Source organism: Lathyrus oleraceus, chromosome 5 (genome assembly GCF_024323335.1).
Source record: "Lathyrus oleraceus cultivar Zhongwan6 chromosome 5, CAAS_Psat_ZW6_1.0, whole genome shotgun sequence".
In the NCBI taxonomy this organism is placed as follows: Eukaryota; Viridiplantae; Streptophyta; class Magnoliopsida; order Fabales; family Fabaceae; genus Lathyrus; species Lathyrus oleraceus.
In genome coordinates this window covers 337340336-337362131 of record NC_066583.1, presented here as the reverse complement: position 1 = coordinate 337362131, position 21796 = coordinate 337340336, and the positions used below count along the sequence as shown (strand labels likewise).

The following is a 21796-nucleotide window of genomic DNA, read 5'->3' as shown; positions in this document are numbered from 1 at the left end:
GAAGCTAGTCTCAAAATGGATAAAATACAATCAGCCAATACTGGTAGTTCTGCAAGTGGAGTTAGTAAGAAACCATTCAGTGGCTACCTAAAGAAGAAGGAGGGTGAAACGAGCGCTACTTATACTCAGAGGGGAAGAGGTAGACAACAATACCAACCGAAACATCAACAACACTATCAACATCACCATCACCATCCACATCAACAACAACAAGTGAATGTTGTGGCCATTTCTATCATCGTAACTCCTCAACAGCAACAGCAACCATAGTACCAACAACAGCAACAACAACAAGCCGCCCTCGTCGCAATTATAATCACCCAAGATAGCCCAGAATCGAGAAAGTATTTGATCTACTCCCGATGACTTATTCTCAAGTGCTTCAACATTTATTGCAGTTAAAATTGGATAATTTGAGGAGCATGCCACCTCCTCCTGAGAGGCTCCCTGCAGGTTATAATCCTAACGCTCGCTGCAAATTTCATTCCAGCGGTATAGGCCACGATATGGAGAACTATTGGGCCCTTAAATACAAAGTGAAAGAATTATTGGATTCCAAGGCCATTCAGTTCACCCCAGGGAATGGACCTAATGTTATTCAAAATCCGATGTCAGCTCATGTCGGACCCATTATTAATGTTATGGAAGAGGGTGAGAGTCTGAATTTGATCATGGATGTGAACCTGTTGTCTACTCCTTTGTCGTATGTTCAGATTTACCTGATCCAAAATGGTATTTTTCCTCGGTGTTCCCCAGATTGTTGTGAGTTCCAGAATCAGCCCGAGGGATGTGCTAGTTTGAAGATTGGGATTCAGAATTTGATCAGTGAAGGTATTCTACAGTGTGACAGGATCGTGAAAGACGAGAAAGTTGAAGAGACATGTGTGGTAGTAATTTCCATTCCATATACTCTTGTAAATATTCCAGCGCCTCCTAGGCCTACTCCCTTGACAATCACATTGCCTGATCCTATCCCTTACGCCAGTGAGAATGTTGTACCTTGGCATTATGGGTAAGATTTTTATTACCATGGAGTAAAGCAAGAAGGGAAGATTTCCAAAGATAAACCAAGTGAAGACACAAGTTTGAATGTTGATAACTTTTCCGGTACAGGAAGAATTACCAGAAGTGGTAGCGTATATTCTCCACAAAACGTCCAAGATAATGATGATGCCTTGGTGAAAGCCAAGGGTAAACAAGTGGTGGGTGATAATTCAGGATCCATACAAGTTAATACTCCAAATATAGTACCTGGAACTTGCTTGTCACAAGAAGTTGAAGAGTTATTGAGATTAATTAGAAAAAGTGATTACAAAGTAATATATCATCTAAGCCAGACGCCGTCTAAAATTTCAATCTTGTCCTTGTTATTATGTTCCGAAGCTCATAGAAATGCCTTGATGAAATTATTGAGTTCTTCTTTTGTTCCACAAAACATCATTGTCAACCAGTTAGAGGGGGTTATGGCCAGTATTTCAGCTGATAGCGGTCTGGATTTTACAGACTTTGATCTCCCTCTAGAAGGACGCAATCATAACAAAGCCTTGCACATTTCTATGGAATGCAAAGGAACTACATTATCCCGTGTGTTGGTGGACATCGGATCATCCTTGAATGTGCTACCTAAATCTACCCTAATGAAGATTGATTATGTAGGAGTCAAATTACACCCTAGCGACTTGATAGTTAGGGCTTTTGATGGGTCTCGAAGAGCTGATTTTGGTGAGGTAGACTTACTTGTTAAAATTGGACCTCAAGTATTTGGTGCAACATTCTTCGTCATGGACATACAGCCTGCATATTGTTGTTTGCTTGGACGCCCGTGGATTCATGGGGCAGGCACTGTAACATCTACATTGCATCAGAAAATGAAATTTCCAAGTGATAGTAAGATTGTTACTGTGTGCACGAGGAAGAGTACATGATGAGTCATCTGACATTCTTCCGATATATGGAGGTTGAGAGAGAGGTACATGAAAATCCGTTTCAGGCGTTTGAGGCAATTCATATGATCAAGACCCCTTGTTCTGAGGATAAGAGGCCTACAGTTTCCATGTCTTCATTGAAGGATGCCAGAGTAGTGGTAGAGATTGGTCACCTGGAAGGTTAGGGTCGTGTGTTAGATCTTCCTTTGAAATTTGACAAATTCAGCCTTAATTTCAGTAATTCCTAGCAAGACGTAGCTCCTAAAGCTCCCCAGGCTCCAAAACTTCTCACTCCGGTGAAATTTACAAGTGCTGGATTTATCAATAATGATCAGGCCAATGTTGTCGGTGATGATGATGATAGTGATTATGACATCAACAATTGGATTCGCCCAAGTAATCCAGGTGAAGAACTTCGTAATTGGACTACAAAGGATGTCATCCAAGTCACACTCAATTAGGAGTAATTTTCTTTTGTTTTATTTTATCATGCAATAATTCCTGCGCTCTTCCCAAGGCATGGTGAATCATGTAGGGCCACTTTGTTTCATTTGCAATTTTTATCATAAAATAAAGAACGTTTTCACATTCAAGTCTTTTGATCTTTGTCTTTCTACTTTTACTTTTATCTTTCCTTTTAAAGAAAAATGGCAATATTTTATTTTCACCACACACTTCCTAAAAAGCATAAAAACATCATAATGCAGATCCATGTCCACCTTGGACCCCATTGATAACGATTCTGATATCGCTTATTATGACTTTGACAATCCGATCTACCAAGCCAAAGAAGAAGGTGACGGAGATTGTGAACTCCCTGAAGAGTTGATAAGATTATTGAGGTAGGAGGAAAAGGCCATCCAACCGCACCAAGAAGACATCGAGGTTGTGAATCTTGGAACTGTGGACGACGTGAAAGAGGTCAGAGTAGGGTCTTCGCTGGAAGAAAGTGTGAAGATAAGGTTGTCGACATGCTGCGAGAATTTATCAACATATTTGCTTGGTCCTATCAAGACATGCATGGGGTAGACGCAGATATTGTGGTGCATAGGCTACCTTTGAAAGAAGAATGTTCACCCGTTTAGCAGAAGCTTCGAAGGATGCGTCCTGATATGTCTAAAAAGATCAAAGATGAAGTGCAAAAGCAATTTGAGCAGGTTTTCTAGCAGTTACTTCGTATCCCCCATGGGTAGCGAACACCGTCCCGGTGCCTAAGAAAGATGGTAAGGTACGAATGTGTGTTGATTGCCTTGATTTGAACAGAGCAAGTCCTAAGGACGATTTTCCGCTCCCTCACATTGACGTATTTGTCGACAACACTGTGTAGTTCTTAATTTTTTCCTACATGTATGGTTTCTCCGATTATAACCAGATTAAAATGGATCCATAAGACATGGATAAGACTATGTTTATTACACCTTGGGGAACCTTTTGTTACAAGGTTATGCCTTTTGGTTTGAAAAATGCAAGGGTAACCTACCAGCGTGCAATGGTAACCCTATTCCATGACATGATCCATAAAGAGATTGAGTGTTACGTGGATTATATGATTGCGAAATCCCATGCAGAGAAAGAACATTTAATTAACTTATGGAAATTGTTTGAAAGATCAAGGAAGTTCAGGCTAAGTCTAAATCCCAACAAGTGCACTTTTGGAGTAAGGTCTAGTAAATTAATTGGCTTTTTGATCAGTGAAAGAGGAATTGAGATTTATCCTACGAAGATAAAAGTGATTCAAGAGATGCCTGAGCCAAGAACTAAAAAAGAAGTGCATGGTTTCTTAGGATGGTTGAACTACATTGCTAGGCTTATCTCCAACTTGACAGCTACATGTAAACCAATGTTCAAATTATTGAGAAAGGATCAGGAAGTAGTATGAAACGATAATGTCAAAGGGCATTTGAAAAGATAAAAGAGTACTTGCAAGAACCTCTAGTTCTTACGGCTCCAATAGAATATAGACCCTTGATCATGTATCTCACTGTCCTCGACAAATCAATAGGGTGTGTATTAGGCCAACACGATGAGTCTGGCCGAAAAGTGAAGGAGAATAGCAATCCAAAACACAGCGGAATTTAAAATTTTCTCCTTTAGTGATCCTTACGAATGGGCATGAACAATGATAGAATCGTTACCTCTTGTGGCAATTGAAACCTTTGATGCAGATCTACGGAGCGATCACGAACATTGAATGGTGGCAACGCCTCTACTCAGTCCACACGAACAGATTCCTTCAATCTCAGTGTTAGCTGCTACGGATGAAGGCTTTGAGTGTGAGAGAGAGAGAGACACGAAATTACAACTACACAAATGCTTCTGCACAAGGGTTCTATTTATATAACCACTTGTGTGGGCTGCAAGCTAAAAAGCCCACTTAGGTGTATGTGGCTCATATTTTATGATATGCCAAAATCACTTAAGTGTGTGGTACCTTACCATATTTCATATTCTACTTAAGTACACCGTACCTTACGATGTTCTACAATTCACTTAAGTGTACCATACCTTACGGTGTTCCTCATTTACTCTATCTCTCATTATTCTGTCCTTTTGTGTGTGAGCCAGTAGGTCTTCGCGACATTAGCAGTTATATTAAATCACGTATTTAACATAATAAACAGTGAGCAGTATCTAGCAACACATCACTACTACCCAAGACACAAAAATGTCATGTGATCTGACAAATCCTTTTGTGATAATACTTATGTGTACAATTACCCTTTTTGCCCTTATGTCTATATTGAACACAAGGCATAGACTGTGTCATCCTTGTCCAATTCAATATTAGGCCCGTAGACATTTATCCTATTACACAGGATGGGAAAACTCCATCTAGGTCACTCATGTCCCTCAACATGCTTCGTGGAGTACCCATCAATTATCTTTATGGTCATCCAGTTACAAACAATGTTTGATCAACAATAAGGCACTCGACTCTACATCTAGGGTCCATAGTAGTTTCAGGTCGAAGGGTGGTATACACCATAATCACCATGAAAATAACTTATGACACTTTGCATAACATTCTATATAATATTCTCATAGCGGGTCAATCCAGTATAAATATTACTCTTAATATTCATACCTATGTTTAAGACTTGATAACTCCTTATCCATGATCCATAATATGTGATCATCAGTCTATATACATAATAGTCTTAATGCTTTAACATTATCTCACTTCACAACAAATCTCGACTACGGATACTTTAAGAATAGTGTCCTTATGTTTAATGGGATCTCATGATTAAGTCACACTTGATACATTAAACGGACTAGCTATTCTATGGACTTTATTAAACAAACATAATAAAGAAAAAGCCTTTTATTATTAATAAATAATTCGATACAAGTACCAAAAGTATTGGCCTCTAGGGCTTACACCCACAATCTCCCACTAGCACTAGAGCCAATCAAAATATGTCAAGTGTAGGTACTCTGCATGTTTTCACATCTCCTTTATCTATTATGTCTCGAATGAGGTGATAACACCTAAGTATGTGTTTGGATCGTTGGTGAGATCTAGGTTCCTTAGCTTGTACGATAGCACCATTGTTATCTGTAGCGGGGTTTTCGTTACTTTTAGGTTTATTGACTAAACCAAAAGTCAAGATACAATTCGAGTCGCCACCTCACTTTTATTTGTCCAAAGGAAAGGCTAAAAAGCGAACAAAAGCCAAGTAAGAAGTTTTTCAAATCAAAAACTAATAAAAATATCAGAGATCTAGGTAAGGGGGTTGGTTATGAAATGGGAAGGTGTTACGCACCCAAAACATCCTTAGTACGCTAAGGGAACCCTTTTGTAAATATGTGTTGTAGGTTGGTATTTTTGAAAATATTTGTACAAAAGATTGGGCAGATGAGAAGAGAATAGATTATTTTTACATATTTTGTTGTTTGAATGGATGAACCCATTGCCTACGTACCATCACAAAGGAGGATCAAAACCTCGTAGTTCGGGGTAAAAATCTCAAAGATTGGTGAATTGATTTTAATCAAAATCCTTAAGGTCTTTTGTTATCAAAGGGAGAAAACTCAACCTAAACCAACAATCCACCATGTGAGGAAGGCTTCAACATACTAGTGAGGGGTTAACCTTAAAATAAGCATGGAAGACTTATAATCCAATTGTAACACCCTTCTACCCCAAACGACATATTTAAATAGATTATCAGAGTACAACATGTAGAAGAGTTTACATTTCTTAAAACATAACACCTATCGCATCACAACATAAATCATAATATTTATTTTAGTTAAAACTTCGCAGCGGACAACAACATAATTATTATAAAAATGTTTCAATATTATCTCAACAATTAGTCATCATAAACAACGTAAATAATAATAATAATTTAGCTATCGAATCCCATAATCCCCGGTGTCACATGACCAGAGCATTTGACTCGACTCTGTAGAATAACTCTACACTTATTCTTCGAACCTCAACAATAGCTACTCCACTTTATCTGCACATTGCTCATCATAGATGAACATAAACACATGCAGAAGGGGTGAGAATTACATTATTAAACAATAATATAACGACAGAAATATAAACATAAATATAATTCACACATGCCAACACAATTCATCATAATCATCATAATCCATAAACTCATGAACATCAACAACACAACACATCAAATGCAATGCACGCACCCATGCATGACTCAACACGACTCGGTATACCCATTTTGTGACCAACTACAGGATCACCACTCCCAGATTCATCACCATAGAATCCGAGTTCCCCGCAAGGAACCAAGCCTCTCAACAAGCCCGGAGTCAACAACATCATTGGAACTCAGTCCGTTCATCACTAGGCATCGGCCTTTCATGAATGCATGCACACCAAGCATTCATCATAATCAACATAGCAACAACAGCATCATATAGTCATGTTATCATCATCATTAACACATTCTATCATAAGAGCATATCACATCATGCCACATAATCAAACATAGTATTATCGCACTCTACTAATATCTATACCACTCAAGCAACGGGAATTGATCCCTCGTATACTATGCATCAGCTAAGTTACCTCGCTCAGCCTAAACAACCGAAACTGCACCACAACAGCTAGGAAAGACCACAAGTCTGCCCATACGCGTATTGCCCATGCTCATACGCGTATTGCCCACGCTTGGCCAAATCCATACGCGTATTGGCCATTCCCGTACGCGTATGCTACGCGTATCACTTCCCCATACGCGTACCACCAGAGACCATTTCACGTTCAAAATTCCATCTCTTTCACTCATACGCGTATGGCATACGCCATACGCGTACCACTCCAGGAATACGCGTATCACACGCGTATGGCGCGTACCAGCGCCAAAACCCCTTTTTCTAAGCCATCCCATACGCGTATTGCCTAGTGCCATACGCGTATGACCAGAATCCAGTCTTCCAGATCTGCTATGGGTTTTCTCTGCTACGAACCTGTCCAATTCAACCGTTCACAGTCCCAATTTCACACAAAATCACTCATATCATCTAACACGAATCATTCCCCTATTCGATTTTACAAATCCTAACATCATTACATAAAATCTCTACGAATTCCTTCGATAAAAATCCCAATTTCGTTTATCCAATATTTCACCATTTTCAGCATATTATTGTTTAATAAGGTTCAGACCCCTTACCTCTTTGGATTGAAGGAAGCTCTGAGCAATCTTTGGCCTTTTCCTCTTCCTTCTCTTTCTCTTCAGCCTTTCCCTTTTTCCTCTGACTCTGAGACACAATACGTGAAAAAACCAACTCTGAGTTCTCCTTTGGAATCTTTTATCCACTTTCCACTTTTACCCTTCCACTCTTCATATTCCACTTATTTTATTATTTAATTATTATTAAAATAAATAACACTTATAATAATAATAACAATAATAATTCCCAATATTATTTAATAATTCCTTTTTACCTTCAAATAATCATATTAAATAATATTTAAATTATTCTAACGATAATCGGGGTGTTACAACTCTCCCCCACTAAAAGAGTTTTCGTCCTCGAAAACATACCTCAAGCAAATAGAGCCGGATACGACTCCTTCATCTGATCTTCACGCTCCCAAGTCAAGCTCTCACCAGCTGGACCTCCCCAAACAACTTTCACTAGAGCGATCTTCTTACCTCTCAGGGTCTTCTCTTCTCGGTCATCTATCCGAATTGGCAACACCTCAACGGTCAAATTATCCCTCACCTGGATATCATCTAACTGAACAACATGCGAAGGATCCACAATATATTTTCTCAACTGAGATACATGAAACACATCATGCAGATTAGAAAGCGACGGCGGTAAAGCTATTCGATACGCCACTTCCCCAACTCTCTTCAAAATCTGATACGGACCCACAAACCTCGGAGTAAGCTTTTTAGACTTTAAAGCTCTACCCACACCTGTCGTCGGAGTAACTCTCAAGAACACATGATCTCCCTCTTGGAACTCAAGTGCCTTTCTCCTCTTATCATGATAACTCTTCTGACGACTCTGAGAAATCTTCATTTTCTCCTGAATCATCTTAACCTTTTCAGTCGTCTGCTGCACAATCTCAGGTCCGAGTATAACACTCTCACCTGATTCATACCAACACAATGGAGTTCTACACCTCCTACCATACAATGCTTCATATGGAGCCATACCGATACTAGCATGAAAACTATTATTATAAGTAAACTCCACCAACGGCAAATAACTATCCCAAGAACCACCCTGCTCCAACACACAAGCCCTCAATAAATCCTCTAAGGATTGGATAGTTCTTTCAGTCTGACCATCAGTCTGAGGATGATAAGCTGAACTCAACCTCAACTTAGTCCCCAACGCTTTCTGCAAACTTTCCCAAAATCTAGAAGTAAATCTGGGATCTCTATCAGACACAATACTGGATGGAATACCGTGCAGCCTCACTATCTCTTCAATATACAACTCCGCCAACTTCTCTAAAGAGTGATTAATCCTCATCGGCAAGAAATGCGCCGACTTAGTCAATCGATCCACAATCACCCAAATAGAATCATTACCTTTCACCGTCCTCGGCAATCCCGTCACAAAATCCATGGAAATGCTATCCCACTTCCATTCAGGAATCTTCAAAGGTTGCATCATACCTGCCGGTTTCTGATGTTCAATCTTTGACTTCTGACAAGTCAAACAGGCATACACAAACTTAGCAACATCTCTTTTCATACCAGCCCACCAAAACAACTTCTTCAAATCTTGATACATTTTAGTTGCACCTGGGTGGATACTCAACCCACTCCTATGGCCCTCTTCAAGAATACTCTTTCTCAATTCAGACACCTCAGGAACACAAACTCTACTTTTAAATCGTAGGATGCCATTCTCATCAATCTCAAAATTACCACCATTACCCTGGTTAACCATAGTAATATGATCAACTAGAGCGACATCAACTTGTTGACCATTCCGAATATCTTCCAGAATTCCACTAGTCAACTTCAGCATACCCAACTTTACACTATCAGCGGAAACTTCACAACCCAAACTCATATCACGGAACTGTTCAATTAACTCAAGTTCCCGAACCATCATCATAGACATATGTAGAGACTTCCTACTCAACGCATCTGCAACTACATTAGCCTTACCGGGATGATAACTCAATTCGAAGTCAAAATCCTTCAGTAATTCTAACCACCTTCTCTGTCTCATATTTAACTCTTTCTGATCAAACAGATACTTCAGACTCTTGTGATCACTGAACACTTCGAATCTGGAACCATACAGATAATGCCTCCACATTTTCAACACAAATACAACAGCTGCAAGTTCTAGATCATGCGTAGGATAATTCTTCTCATGAACTCTCAACTGTCTAGAAGCATAAGCTACAACTTTACCATTCTGCATCAAAACACCACCAAGACCCATCAACGAAGCATCACAATAAACAACGAAGGACTCACCAGGATTAGGCAAGATCAACACTGGAGCACTGGTCAACCGCCTCTTCAACTCAACAAAACTGGCTTCACAAGCTGCATCCCACACATACACTTGACCCTTCTTAGTCAACTGCGTCAACGGCAATGCCAACTTAGAGAAGCCCTCAATAAATCTGCGATAATAACCAGCTAACCCCAGAAAACTGCGTATCTCAGTAGCAGACTTCGGAGTCTCCCACTGTAATACAGCATCCACTTTAGCAGGATCAACAGAAATTCCACCACTCGAAATCACATGGCCAAGGAAACTCACTTCCTTCAACCAGAACTCACATTTAGATAACTTTGCATATAATTTCTTTTCCCTTAACACCTGCAAAACAATTCTCAGATGTCCTGTATGCTCTTCTCCCGTCTTAGAATATATCAATATGTCATCTATGAACACCACAACAAAATTATCAAGGTACGGATGAAATATACGATTCATATATTCCATAAACACACCTGGAGCATTAGACACACCGAACGGCATCACAGTGTATTCATAATGACCATACCTCGTACGGAAAGCAGTCTTCGCAATATCATCTGACTTCACTCGGATCTGATGATAACCCGACCGCAAATCAATCTTACTGAAAACATGAGCTCCAACCAACTGGTCCATCAAATCATCAATCCTCGGCAATGGATACCGATTCTTGATAGTCACCTTATTTAACTGCCGATAATCGACACACAACCTCATCGTACCTTCTTTCTTCTTCACTAACAATACTGGTGCACCCCAAGGAGAAACACTTGGACGCACAAACTTCTTCTCAAGCAATTCTTCAAGTTGCTTCTTCAATTCAACTAATTCAGTTGCCGACATTCTATAAGGAGACATCGACACCGGACTCGTACCTGGTACTAAGTCAATGGTAAATTCGACTTCACGTTCTGGAGGTAAATCACTTACATCCTCCGGGAACACATCTTGAAATTCACAAACGACAGGCAAATCTACACTCACCACTTTCTTATCCGCTTGCAGAGACGCAAATAAAGCGAATATCTGAGCTTCATCTTTCACAAAATCCCCCACCTGCCTAGCAGATAGAAATCTTGCCTCATCATTCTCACCAACTTCAGAAAACCGTACCGTCTTCCTATAGCAGTCGATAAACACGCCATAGAATTCTAGCCAATTCATTCCCAGAATAATATCAATTTGGTGCAAGGGTAAGCACACCAACTCCACCACGAACTCTCCCTCAAAGATCGTCAAATGACAACCTCGACAGACAACAGAAGTCTTCACAGAACCATTAGCAGGAGTATCTATCACCATACTTCCGTCTAAGGACGACATAATCACACCAATCCTAGTCGCACACTCATACGAAATAAACGAATGAGTAGCACCAGTGTCAACAATAGCAAGCAATTCAACATTATTAATCAAGCAAGTACCTTTAATCAGATTATCTTCCTTAGGAGCTTCAGCCCCACTCAGAGCAAACACCCTACCAGTAGTATGAGCTGCAGTAGCCGCCTTCTTCGGTTTCGAGCACTGCGAACTGATATGGCCTTTCTCGCCACAATTAAAACATGTCGGACCAGCATCCTTACATTCAGTAACTCTATGACCAGCCTGACCGCATCGGAAACATCTCAGCACTTTCTTGGTACAGCTATCAGCACGGTGGCCTGGCTCGCCACACTTGAAACATTTACCAGCTATGGGAGATCCTCCCCCACTTGGCTTCTTCTCATCTACTACTTTCTGTTTACCTTTACCATTCGGAGATGCATAAGGACTACCACGATCCTTATTCTTCTTCTCACTAAGACTCTTGTAATGAGCAGTCCTAGCCTTGCTATCTTCATCAAATATCCTGCACTTGTTAACCAATGTAGGAAACCTACGAATCTCCTGGTAACCAATGCCTTGTTTGATCTCGGGACGCAACCCGTTCTCAAACTTGACACACTTGGATCCCTCAGCATCAGCATTATTGTAGTGAGGACAATACTGCACCAGCTCTTCAAACTTCGAAGCGTAATCAGCAACAGATATGTTACCCTGCTTCAGTTCTAGAAATTCCATCTCCTTCTTACATCGCACATCAGCAGGAAAATATTTCTCCAGAAAGGCCGTCTTGAACCTTTCCCAAGTCATCTCAGCACCTGGTACTTCAATCCTCTGACGAGTGTTATCCCACCAGTGTTCAGCCTCTTCAGATAACATATGCGTACCAAACTGCACCTTCTGTGCTTCAGTACACGTCATCACCCGGAAAATCTTCTCAATTTCCTTCAGCCAAATCTGAGCACCATCTGGATCATAGCGCCCTTTGAATGTAGGAGGGTTATTCTTCAGAAACCTTCCCAAATTCCTAAACTCGTCGACCGGCGGATTCTGCTGCGCCTGCATAGCCTGCGCCATAGCCGTCAGAGCCTCAGCAATCGCACGGTCATTTTCTCCAGCCATACTCTGCACAACACAACCACAACCGTTAAATATCAACAGTGTCATTTACACTAATCGACCAACAGGGAAAACCTCACATTATGACTCGACTGGACTGACCATGCTCTGATACCACTAATGTAACACCCTTCTACCCCAAACGACATATTTAAATAGATTATCAGAGTACAACATGTAGAAGAGTTTACATTTCTTAAAACATAACACCTATCGCATCACAACATAAATCATAATATTTATTTTAGTTAAAACTTCGCAGCGGACAACAACATAATTATTATAAAAATGTTTCAATATTATCTCAACAATTAGTCATCATAAACAACGTAAATAATAATAATAATTTAGCTATCGAATCCCATAATCCCCGGTGTCACATGACCAGAGCATTTGACTCGACTCTGTAGAATAACTCTACACTTATTCTTCGAACCTCAACAATAGCTACTCCACTTTATCTCCACATTGCTCATCATAGATGAACATAAACACATGCAGAAGGGGTGAGAATTACATTATTAAACAATAATATAACGACAGAAATATAAACATAAATATAATTCACACATGCCAACACAATTCATCATAATCATCATAATCCATAAACTCATGAACATCAACAACACAACACATCAAATGCAATGCACGCACCCATGCATGACTCAACACGACTCGGTATACCCATTTTGTGACCAACTACAGGATCACCACTCCCAGATTCATCACCATAGAATCCGAGTTCCCCGCAAGGAACCAAGCCTCTCAACAAGCCCGGAGTCAACAACATCATTGGAACTCAGTCCGTTCATCACTAGGCATCGGCCTTTCATGAATGCATGCACACCAAGCATACATCATAATCAACATAGCAACAACAGCATCATATAGTCATGTTATCATCATCATTAACACATTCTATCATAAGAGCATATCACATCATGCCACATAATCAAACATAGTATTATCGCACTCTACTAATATCTATACCACTCAAGCAACGGGAATTGATCCCTCGTATACTATGCATCAGCTAAGTTACCTCGCTCAGCCTAAACAACCGAAACTGCACCACAACAGCTAGGAAAGACCACAAGTCTGCCCATACGCGTATTGCCCATGCTCATACGCGTATTGCCCACGCTTGGCCAAATCGATACGCGTATTGGCCATTCCCGTACGCGTATGCTACGCGTATCACTTCCCCATACGCGTACCACCAGAGACCATTTCACGTTCAAAATTCCATCTCTTTCACTCATACGCGTATGGCATACGCCATACGCGTACCACTCCAGGAATACGCGTATCACACGCGTATGGCGCGTACCAGCGCCAAAACCCTTTTTCTAAGCCATCCCATACGCGTATTGCCTAGTGCCATACGCGTATGACCAGAATCCAGTCTTCCAGATCTGCTATGGGTTTTCTCTACTACGAACCTGTCCAATTCAACCGTTCACAGTCCCAATTTCACACAAAATCACTCATATCATCTAACACGAATCATTCCCCTATTCGATTTTACAAATCCTAACATCATTACATAAAATCTCTACGAATTCCTTCGATAAAAATCCCAATTTCGTTTATCCAATATTTCACCATTTTCAGCATATTATTGTTTAATAAGGTTCAGACCCCTTACCTCTTTGGATTGAAGGAAGCTCTGAGCAATCTTTGGCCTTTTCCTCTTCCTTCTCTTTCTCTTCAGCCTTTCCCTTTTTCCTCTGACTCTGAGACACAATACGTGAAAAAACCAACTCTGAGTTCTCCTTTGGAATCTTTTATCCACTTTCCACTTTTACCCTTCCACTCTTCATATTCCACTTATTTTATTATTTAATTATTATTAAAATAAATAACACTTATAATAATAATAACAATAATAATTCCCAATATTATTTAATAATTCCTTTTTACCTTCAAATAATCATATTAAATAATATTTAAATTATTCTAACGATAATCGGGGTGTTACACCAATCACTAAGGATGAGGTGAGATTTACATCAACCACTATGATAACTAAAACCTATGAGTAATGTTTTTGAAAAGTTTTAATAAGATGGCCATTGGAACCACAAAACAACTTGAAGTGAGTTGTATTTACAAGTTAAAGTTATTTGCAAAATGAATTTAAAATTGGATTATGATTTATTCACAATGAGTATTGATGAAAATGGTTTTGAAAAGTCAAAGGCTTAAGGCCTAGGTTTCTAATTTGAAACAAAGTCAAAGTTTAGAAAAATTATTTTGGCTTGGTTATAATGGGGAGAAGAAGAGAAGGGCTAGTCCTAAAAGCATACAAAGATAAGAGGGGAAAGATAAACCCTTGGAGTTCCTTTTCTTAAAGTCATAGAGATGACTCAAGATGCTCCTTTCCTTTGGACTTAGCACACAAGCAAGCAATCAAACAAATTGAACTCAAGCTCCTAGGATCTCCATTTGGCTTGTCTCTTAACTTGGCTACTCATGACAATGGTTCTCTTTTCACAATCTCAAAGTGGGATCCCTATCACACACAAGCAAACATCAAAAAGTTCACAACACAATAAAGGGAATGGACAAAGAATGAGTTTGGAGAGAAATCCTTTGAAGTTAACTTTGGATTTTAGCATTCTAAAGGCATGAGGCCTAGTTGCTCTTCAACAAATTTTGCATTCTAAAGGCATGAGGCCTAGTTGCTCTTGAACTCCTTTAAGCATAGGTAAGTCTTAATTGTAAGTCCTTTCTCCTTTTTGCATTTGGTTCACACAAAAACAAACACAAAAACAATACAAAATAGCAATATATTTATATACAATAAATGGGCTCAAATGAGCAAAAGAAAAATGACATAAACATAAAATATGTGCTCAAGTGAGAAAAGTGAAAATCAATATGAATAAATGAGCAAGAAGTAAATGACATTAAAAGTAAATGACAAGAAATTAAATGCTCAAATTAAAGTTAGTAGTTAGTAAAGTTATGTTAGCTTGTCATAAGACAATGTAGCGCTATGTTAAGCAATCGTAAGTGGACTAATGTAGTAGTCACACCTATCTGAGGCCGATCAATAAAAATATAGGCAAAGAAACACAAGTTAGAGATCATGACTAGTAAGTCAAGCTCCATAAACTTGCCATGCCAAACAAAAGGGGAAGGGCCTTGTATTGTCTTTGAGTTATTTTCTTTACCAAGAAGCAACCTATCTTGGACACAAAACAACTCACTTGATCATGGATCAAGTTAAGTTTGGTTTGGATTAAAGAAGTTTAAACCTCTCATTTGTCAAGACCAACCATAAGAACTTAACTCATTGGCCATTGATAGAAAGAATGGGATGAAGATGAAAGGGAGGGGAAAAGAAAGAAACAACCAAATCCAATTGATCTAAGGTGAATCAAATCATCATCAATTAACACCAAACAGAAAAGAAATGAAGATAACAAGTCAACAAGTCAATGGTATTTTTTTGGTATTTTTTGAATTAAAATAAAATGAAAATAAATAAAAGACAAATAAGGTCAAACCTCAAATTCAATTCAAATCAACTTCAACAAGTCCAATTAAATTCTCATAGGTTCAACATGGTCAAGCAAGCTTTGACTAATTTTCTCATCAATTTTTGAAATCAGAAAGCAATTAACAACAATTAAAAACAATTAAAAATAGCACAAAATGGATTAAAATCTCAAATAATCTCAAATCAAATAAGAATTTGATGAGACTATTTTTCATAAACTTATCATGATCCATAAATGCTAGGAAAATATTTTTGATTTTTTAAAAGTCAGAAAGTATTTTAAAATGAATTAAAACTATCAAAAATAAAATAATCCATGAAAAATATCAAATGAAGTCACAAAAATAATTAAAAATCAAAATATGAAACTAGATTTTTCAAGAATTTTTTTGGAATTGGTCTCATATTTTTATGACTTCCAATGAATTTTTTTTATGAATTTTTGAAAATCAAATGAATTAACTGAAAATAAAAGAAAATAGAATAAGTGAAAAAAAACACAGCCGCGTGATCCAACTCATCAATTGACGTGGCATCAGTCAATGGCTCAGATCATGGAGAACACGCTACATCCAAGTCAAAAGCGTAGCAACATGTATTAAATGAAGTAAACACAATGAAGGATCAAGATTAAAACGTGGTATCCAGATCCAATGGCCAGGAAGCAAGACACATTGTGATGGTGGTGGAAACCACCGTCTTCTCCGGCGAGTCAACAGAATCCGGCCAACAGTTGCAGAGAAAAAAAGTTTAATGAAAATGGAAAACAAGGACATGGAAATGAAGCTTGTGTGATGGAGGTCATCACTGTATCCATGGATCTTCCTCACTTTTCCTATATTGAGAGAAATGTGAAGGAGAAGATCATGGAGTTCAAACTGAAAGTTCATGAAATGGAAAATTGAAAGCATCACAAGCTTGCCTCAAGTGTGAGGACTTCAAAAAACCACACAAACACAAGAATTCTACATTTAATTGAGGGTTCTAGATCCAAAAAGTTTGAATGTATACCTCTGAATTGGAGCACTTCAGGCCACGAATCCTTTAAGTTTCTTGCTCCTCTTTGATCTATGGATGTAGAGGAGGTGAAAGGATAAGGAATTAAGCTTTGAAGATCAGCTAATGATGTTGAATTTCAAGCTCGAAAGTGAGAAATATTTCTGAAAAATTCCTTTGGTATGGCTATGGTTTCAATGCTGCAGCAATTCAGATCTCCAAAAGGTTGAAGAATGAATGAGAAGGAGTGGTTATTTATAGCTGAAGGTAGATGAATCCCAAGCTTTTTTCATGTGCATGGCCATTTGAAATTTGCTTGCATGGGCCTGTGAAAGCGTGTAGCAGGCCTAATGATGGTTGCAATAGCTAGCTGAGATCATGTAGAGAGAAAATGGTCGTGTGCATTGGATTGAACAAGCTTGCAAATCAAATTATAGCATGATATAACCAAAATGCACATAAATGGAAAGGTCTTTGAAAATCCCAAATGGTAAGTCCAAAAGAGGATTGTGAGTAATGGTTGGAAAGCCCTTGAAATAAGGAACAAAAGTTATATTGGACAAAAATTCATTTGGATGTGAAAATTAATGAAAACTGGCTTGGAAAATCCAAGTACAAAACATGTTTAAGTCACATTTGAAAAATTTCACCAAAAGCAAGCCTAATCAAACCCCTCTGTTTTCATGATGCAAGCTTCAAATGGAGAAACCTCCAAAATCAAAGTTGTATATATTTTCAAGATGATCAACTTAGACTAAAAGTTTGCATCATTTGTATTTTCTATGACAAAGTTATGGACATTTGAAGTTGGGTACTTTTTCAAATTCAATGAATTAGGTCCAATATGACCTATAATGTTTTGTATTATTACATGTGTTTCTTTTTGAATTATTAAATTTTGTCCAACATAACATTTGAAGTAGACATCTTAAGTTTTCCAATGCATTTGGTCTTACCTTAAAATCATAAAACTTAAGGAGGTTATTCCCTTGGTAAGTTGACCCAAAATTAGGGTTTCAATCAAAATGACCTATAATGTTTTGAAATTAATGATGACCTTCCAAGTTTCAAATGGATTTTTGATGAACATGAAAGTTGTTCATATGGCTGTTAGGAACACTTTTTCTCTTGGGGTCATCTTCATTTGACAAACACATCAAACGTTATATCTCAGTGATCCTCAGTTTAGTCAGGTGACTTGACTGATCAACTTTTCAAGGCCAAACTTCCAATCTTGATGAATAAATGATTGAGAATTCTCAAATAGGCTCATATATGCATAAAATGATGAATGAAAGAACTTCCCTTCAGTGGCGGGGCCAGATAAAAAGATTTGGAATGGCCGCTAACGTAAAATAAAGATTATAAATAAAATGTAAATAGTATTTTAAATAAAACATTAAAGTTAAAATAAATACAAAGTTAATTACTAAAAATTTAAATTACATGACTTAAAACTACCTTAAAGTAATGCTTTACGCATTTCAAGTGACTTGAAATCGTCAATAATTGACTCTGAACTAATGCTTGCACTAATCTCCCTTTCAATATATACTGTCATGTTATCTCCAAGAAACCCATCATCCATCTTGTTTCTCAACTTAGTATTAATAATTTTCATTGCTAAAAAAGACCTCTCAGTTGTGGCCGTAGAAACGGGAAGAGTCATGATAAGACGAAGTAGTCTATCAATTAAGAAGTAAGTTTCAGCCTGTCCATATGCAATCAAACATGAACATAATTCTGGAATAGTTGATAAATTATTCAAGTTTGATGCTTGACGAGCAAAAAATAGAAAATGTTGGAGTTGAAATTACAAATTATTCTTCTCTTGATCACTAAAATCCATAGGATAATATTTTTCAACTAAAGAACAAATAGTATCAATGCTAAAAGCTTTATATCCATCCTTAGGAGATAAAGAACAAGAAAGAGTTAACAACTCCATTACTTGCTCACTGAATTTGCTATTCAACTCTTGTAACTGTTTGTCAATGGTAGTGAAAAAGATTTCAACTTTAAAGTAATGTTGAATTGTGACTTGATTCTCTTCAAGACGGGAGCGTCCAAATCTTGTTGTTGAATGAACATCATTAAGATCAGGAATCTCAATATCATGCTTTTCACAAAAAGATACCACTTTAGTAAACAATATATCCCAACCATTTTCTCTCAAACCTTGAATAAGATGTTTTGTTGAACAAACCAAGTTCATAGCATTAACTACATCTTGATTTTTTTTGTAAGGCTTGACAAAGCATATCTGTTATTCCCATGATTTCTTTCATCAAGAGCAAAATAAATATAAAATCAAATGCCTTCAAGTAATTGTAACAACTATCTGCATCCCCACGTGTAGCATAACTCCCTCAATCTTTTGCAATTTTTTTTAAAACTAAACAAGTTGCTTAATACATGTTTATCAAGCTAGAAATTGAATCGTAATGTAATCCCCAACGAGTATCTCCAGCTCATTTCAATGTACCAACTTGATTTGCACCTTTCCCAGTTACAATCTCATTAATCTTTAACAAATAAGCAATTTCTTCTAATTGGGCAGCTTGTAACTCATCATGACGCTTTGTAGAAGAACAAACAATATTCACAATAAAGATCAGCTTCTCAAAAAATTTATGAACAAGTTTGACTTCTCTTGATGATGTAACTAATGCAAGTTGCAATCGATGAGCAAAACAATGAACATAGTATGCATAAGGACAATCCTTCGTAAAGAGGGCTTGTAAACCATTCCATTCTCCTCTCATATTTCTAGCACCATCATACCCTTGGCAACGAATGTTAGAAACATCAAGGTTATATCGAGAAAGTATATCACATATTGCTTCCTTAAGAGTTAAAGATGTGGTGTCTTTAACATGTGCCACATCAAAAAATCTCTCTTGTATTAAACCAACTTTATCAACAAATCTTAATACAAGAGCCATTTGTTCCTTTTTTGACTCATCACGAGCTTCATCAACAACGCTACAAAATTTGGAATCACCAATTTCCTCACGAATACTCTTTCTCACCCAACTAGAAAGAATTTGCAAGAGCTCTTTTGGAATTTGATGTGAAGTATACTTGCAATTTTGTGGAGCATTTTCCAACACAACTTTTGCAACTTCATCATTGTAGAATGCTAAAAGTTTGTCAAGAAAGTTACCTTGATTTCTTGATTTGCTACTTTCGTCGTGACCCCTAAAAGCACAAGCTTGTAGTGTTAACCAATGAACAATGTCAATTGAAGTCTTGAGTCGTAACCGATTATTCATTCTTTGACTTGAACTTTGCACTTGAATAACATTTCTAGTATGACCATCTTGATTCAACAAGTCTTGACAAGCTTTCATTACATTATTGTGTGGTGAGAAAGGATCCTTCCCTATGTGTTTAAGAAAGGAACAATGTTTTCCATTCCTAACTTTCTTCCAATTTCTAAAACCCATAGAAATAAAGACAAGTGATCCGGGACGTCCACTTAGTTTTTTGCTAAAAAGGTAACATGGTAAGCAATATGAAGCATCTTCAGATGGTGAATATTCTAACCATGATGGAAATATGATAAACCAAGTATGTTGAAACCTTCTCGGATGATCCTCGTTACCGAAAAAGGATAGTTTTCTAAATGAATTTGATATGGATCCCATTTTAGATAAGCTCTTCGTATTGCATCCACTTGATTTGGTGGATATTGCCAAATCGGAGGACACTTTCCAGGATCGCGTTCCAAAGAATTTTCAAAACCATGATGCTCTTCAATTGTTGGATTCTCAAGAATTGTTTCAGATTCGGATGTCGGGATTATAATTTCTTCATCTCTCTCTTCTCTTTCAATTTCACATGCTTTCCTTTTGAAAAAAGAATCAATTTTCCTATTATTCATCTTTACTCTTTCTATAATATCATATTAGATCCAAAAATCAATTTAGAGAACATAAAAATTAAATGAGAAAAAAATTAATCAACTTTAATCCGTTTTCAAATACCGGTAACTTCACTATTACAAATTAGCAGCAACAATGATTAAATAAACCTTATTATACTGTATAATTATATTTGTAAATTATAGTGTTACGAATTGGCTTAATAAACCTCATATAGATTATTTTAACACATCAAGAAAGAAGAACCCTAAAAATCTCAAAAACACAAATCAAGCAATCACTTTAATTTGTTACTTTTTATAAAAGAAGAATGAATAAAGTTTTTTACCTGTTAGATGCCGATCACTTTAATCTGTTCCGATTCCGGTGCCGGTAGCAAACCCATATGAGAAAGAAAGGAAAGGTAGGAGCTTTTTACCTTATCTGTATTTTAACCTAACTTTGAATGAAAAAGATAAAATAAAAATTAATTTTAATTTAAAATAAGGGTGTTTTAGTAATTTAATATATATGAGTTAAAAAAAATAAAAAGTTGAGGGGTGGTCGTGGCCTTCCCACGTCCCCCCTCAGTTCCGCCACTGCCAATGGGATCCATAATGCTAGGAACTATGCCAAGTTCACTAATGAACTTTTTGATCCAAACAGCTTCCTTTGCTGCACTTGAGGCAACAACATACTCAACCTCAATTGTAGAATCAGCAACTGTATCTTTCTTTGAACTTTTCCAGCTCACAGCGCCACCGTTTAAGCAAAACACATAACCATATTGCGATCTAAAGTTATCCTTATCTGTCTGGAAGCTAGCATCGGTGTATCCAATTACAACAAGCTCTTCCTGACCTCCATATATCAAGAATGAGTCCTTAGTCCTTCTCAAATACTTAAGGATATTCTTGACAGCTACCCAATGAGCATCATCGGGATCATATTGGTACCTACTCGTTGCACTTAAAGCATACGAGACATCTGGCTGAGTACATAACATGGCATACATGATAGATTCTATTGCAGATTCATATGGAATCTTATTCATGTGATCCCTTTCTTCCTTAGTTAAAGGGGATTGTATTTTTGATAGACAC

At 37.7% G+C, this 21796-nt stretch overlaps 1 protein-coding gene across 1 annotated transcript; it reads left to right on the top strand.

Annotated features, from left to right (window-relative positions):
• Positions 1–362: 362 nt before the first annotated feature.
• Positions 363–1925, top strand: LOC127080532 (uncharacterized). The gene is made up of 2 exons (XM_051020850.1): positions 363–984; positions 1114–1925. Exons 1-2 carry the CDS (start codon positions 363–365, stop codon positions 1923–1925), a joined length of 1434 nt encoding a protein of 477 aa, XP_050876807.1.
• The last annotated feature ends 19871 nt before the right edge of the window (positions 1926–21796 follow it).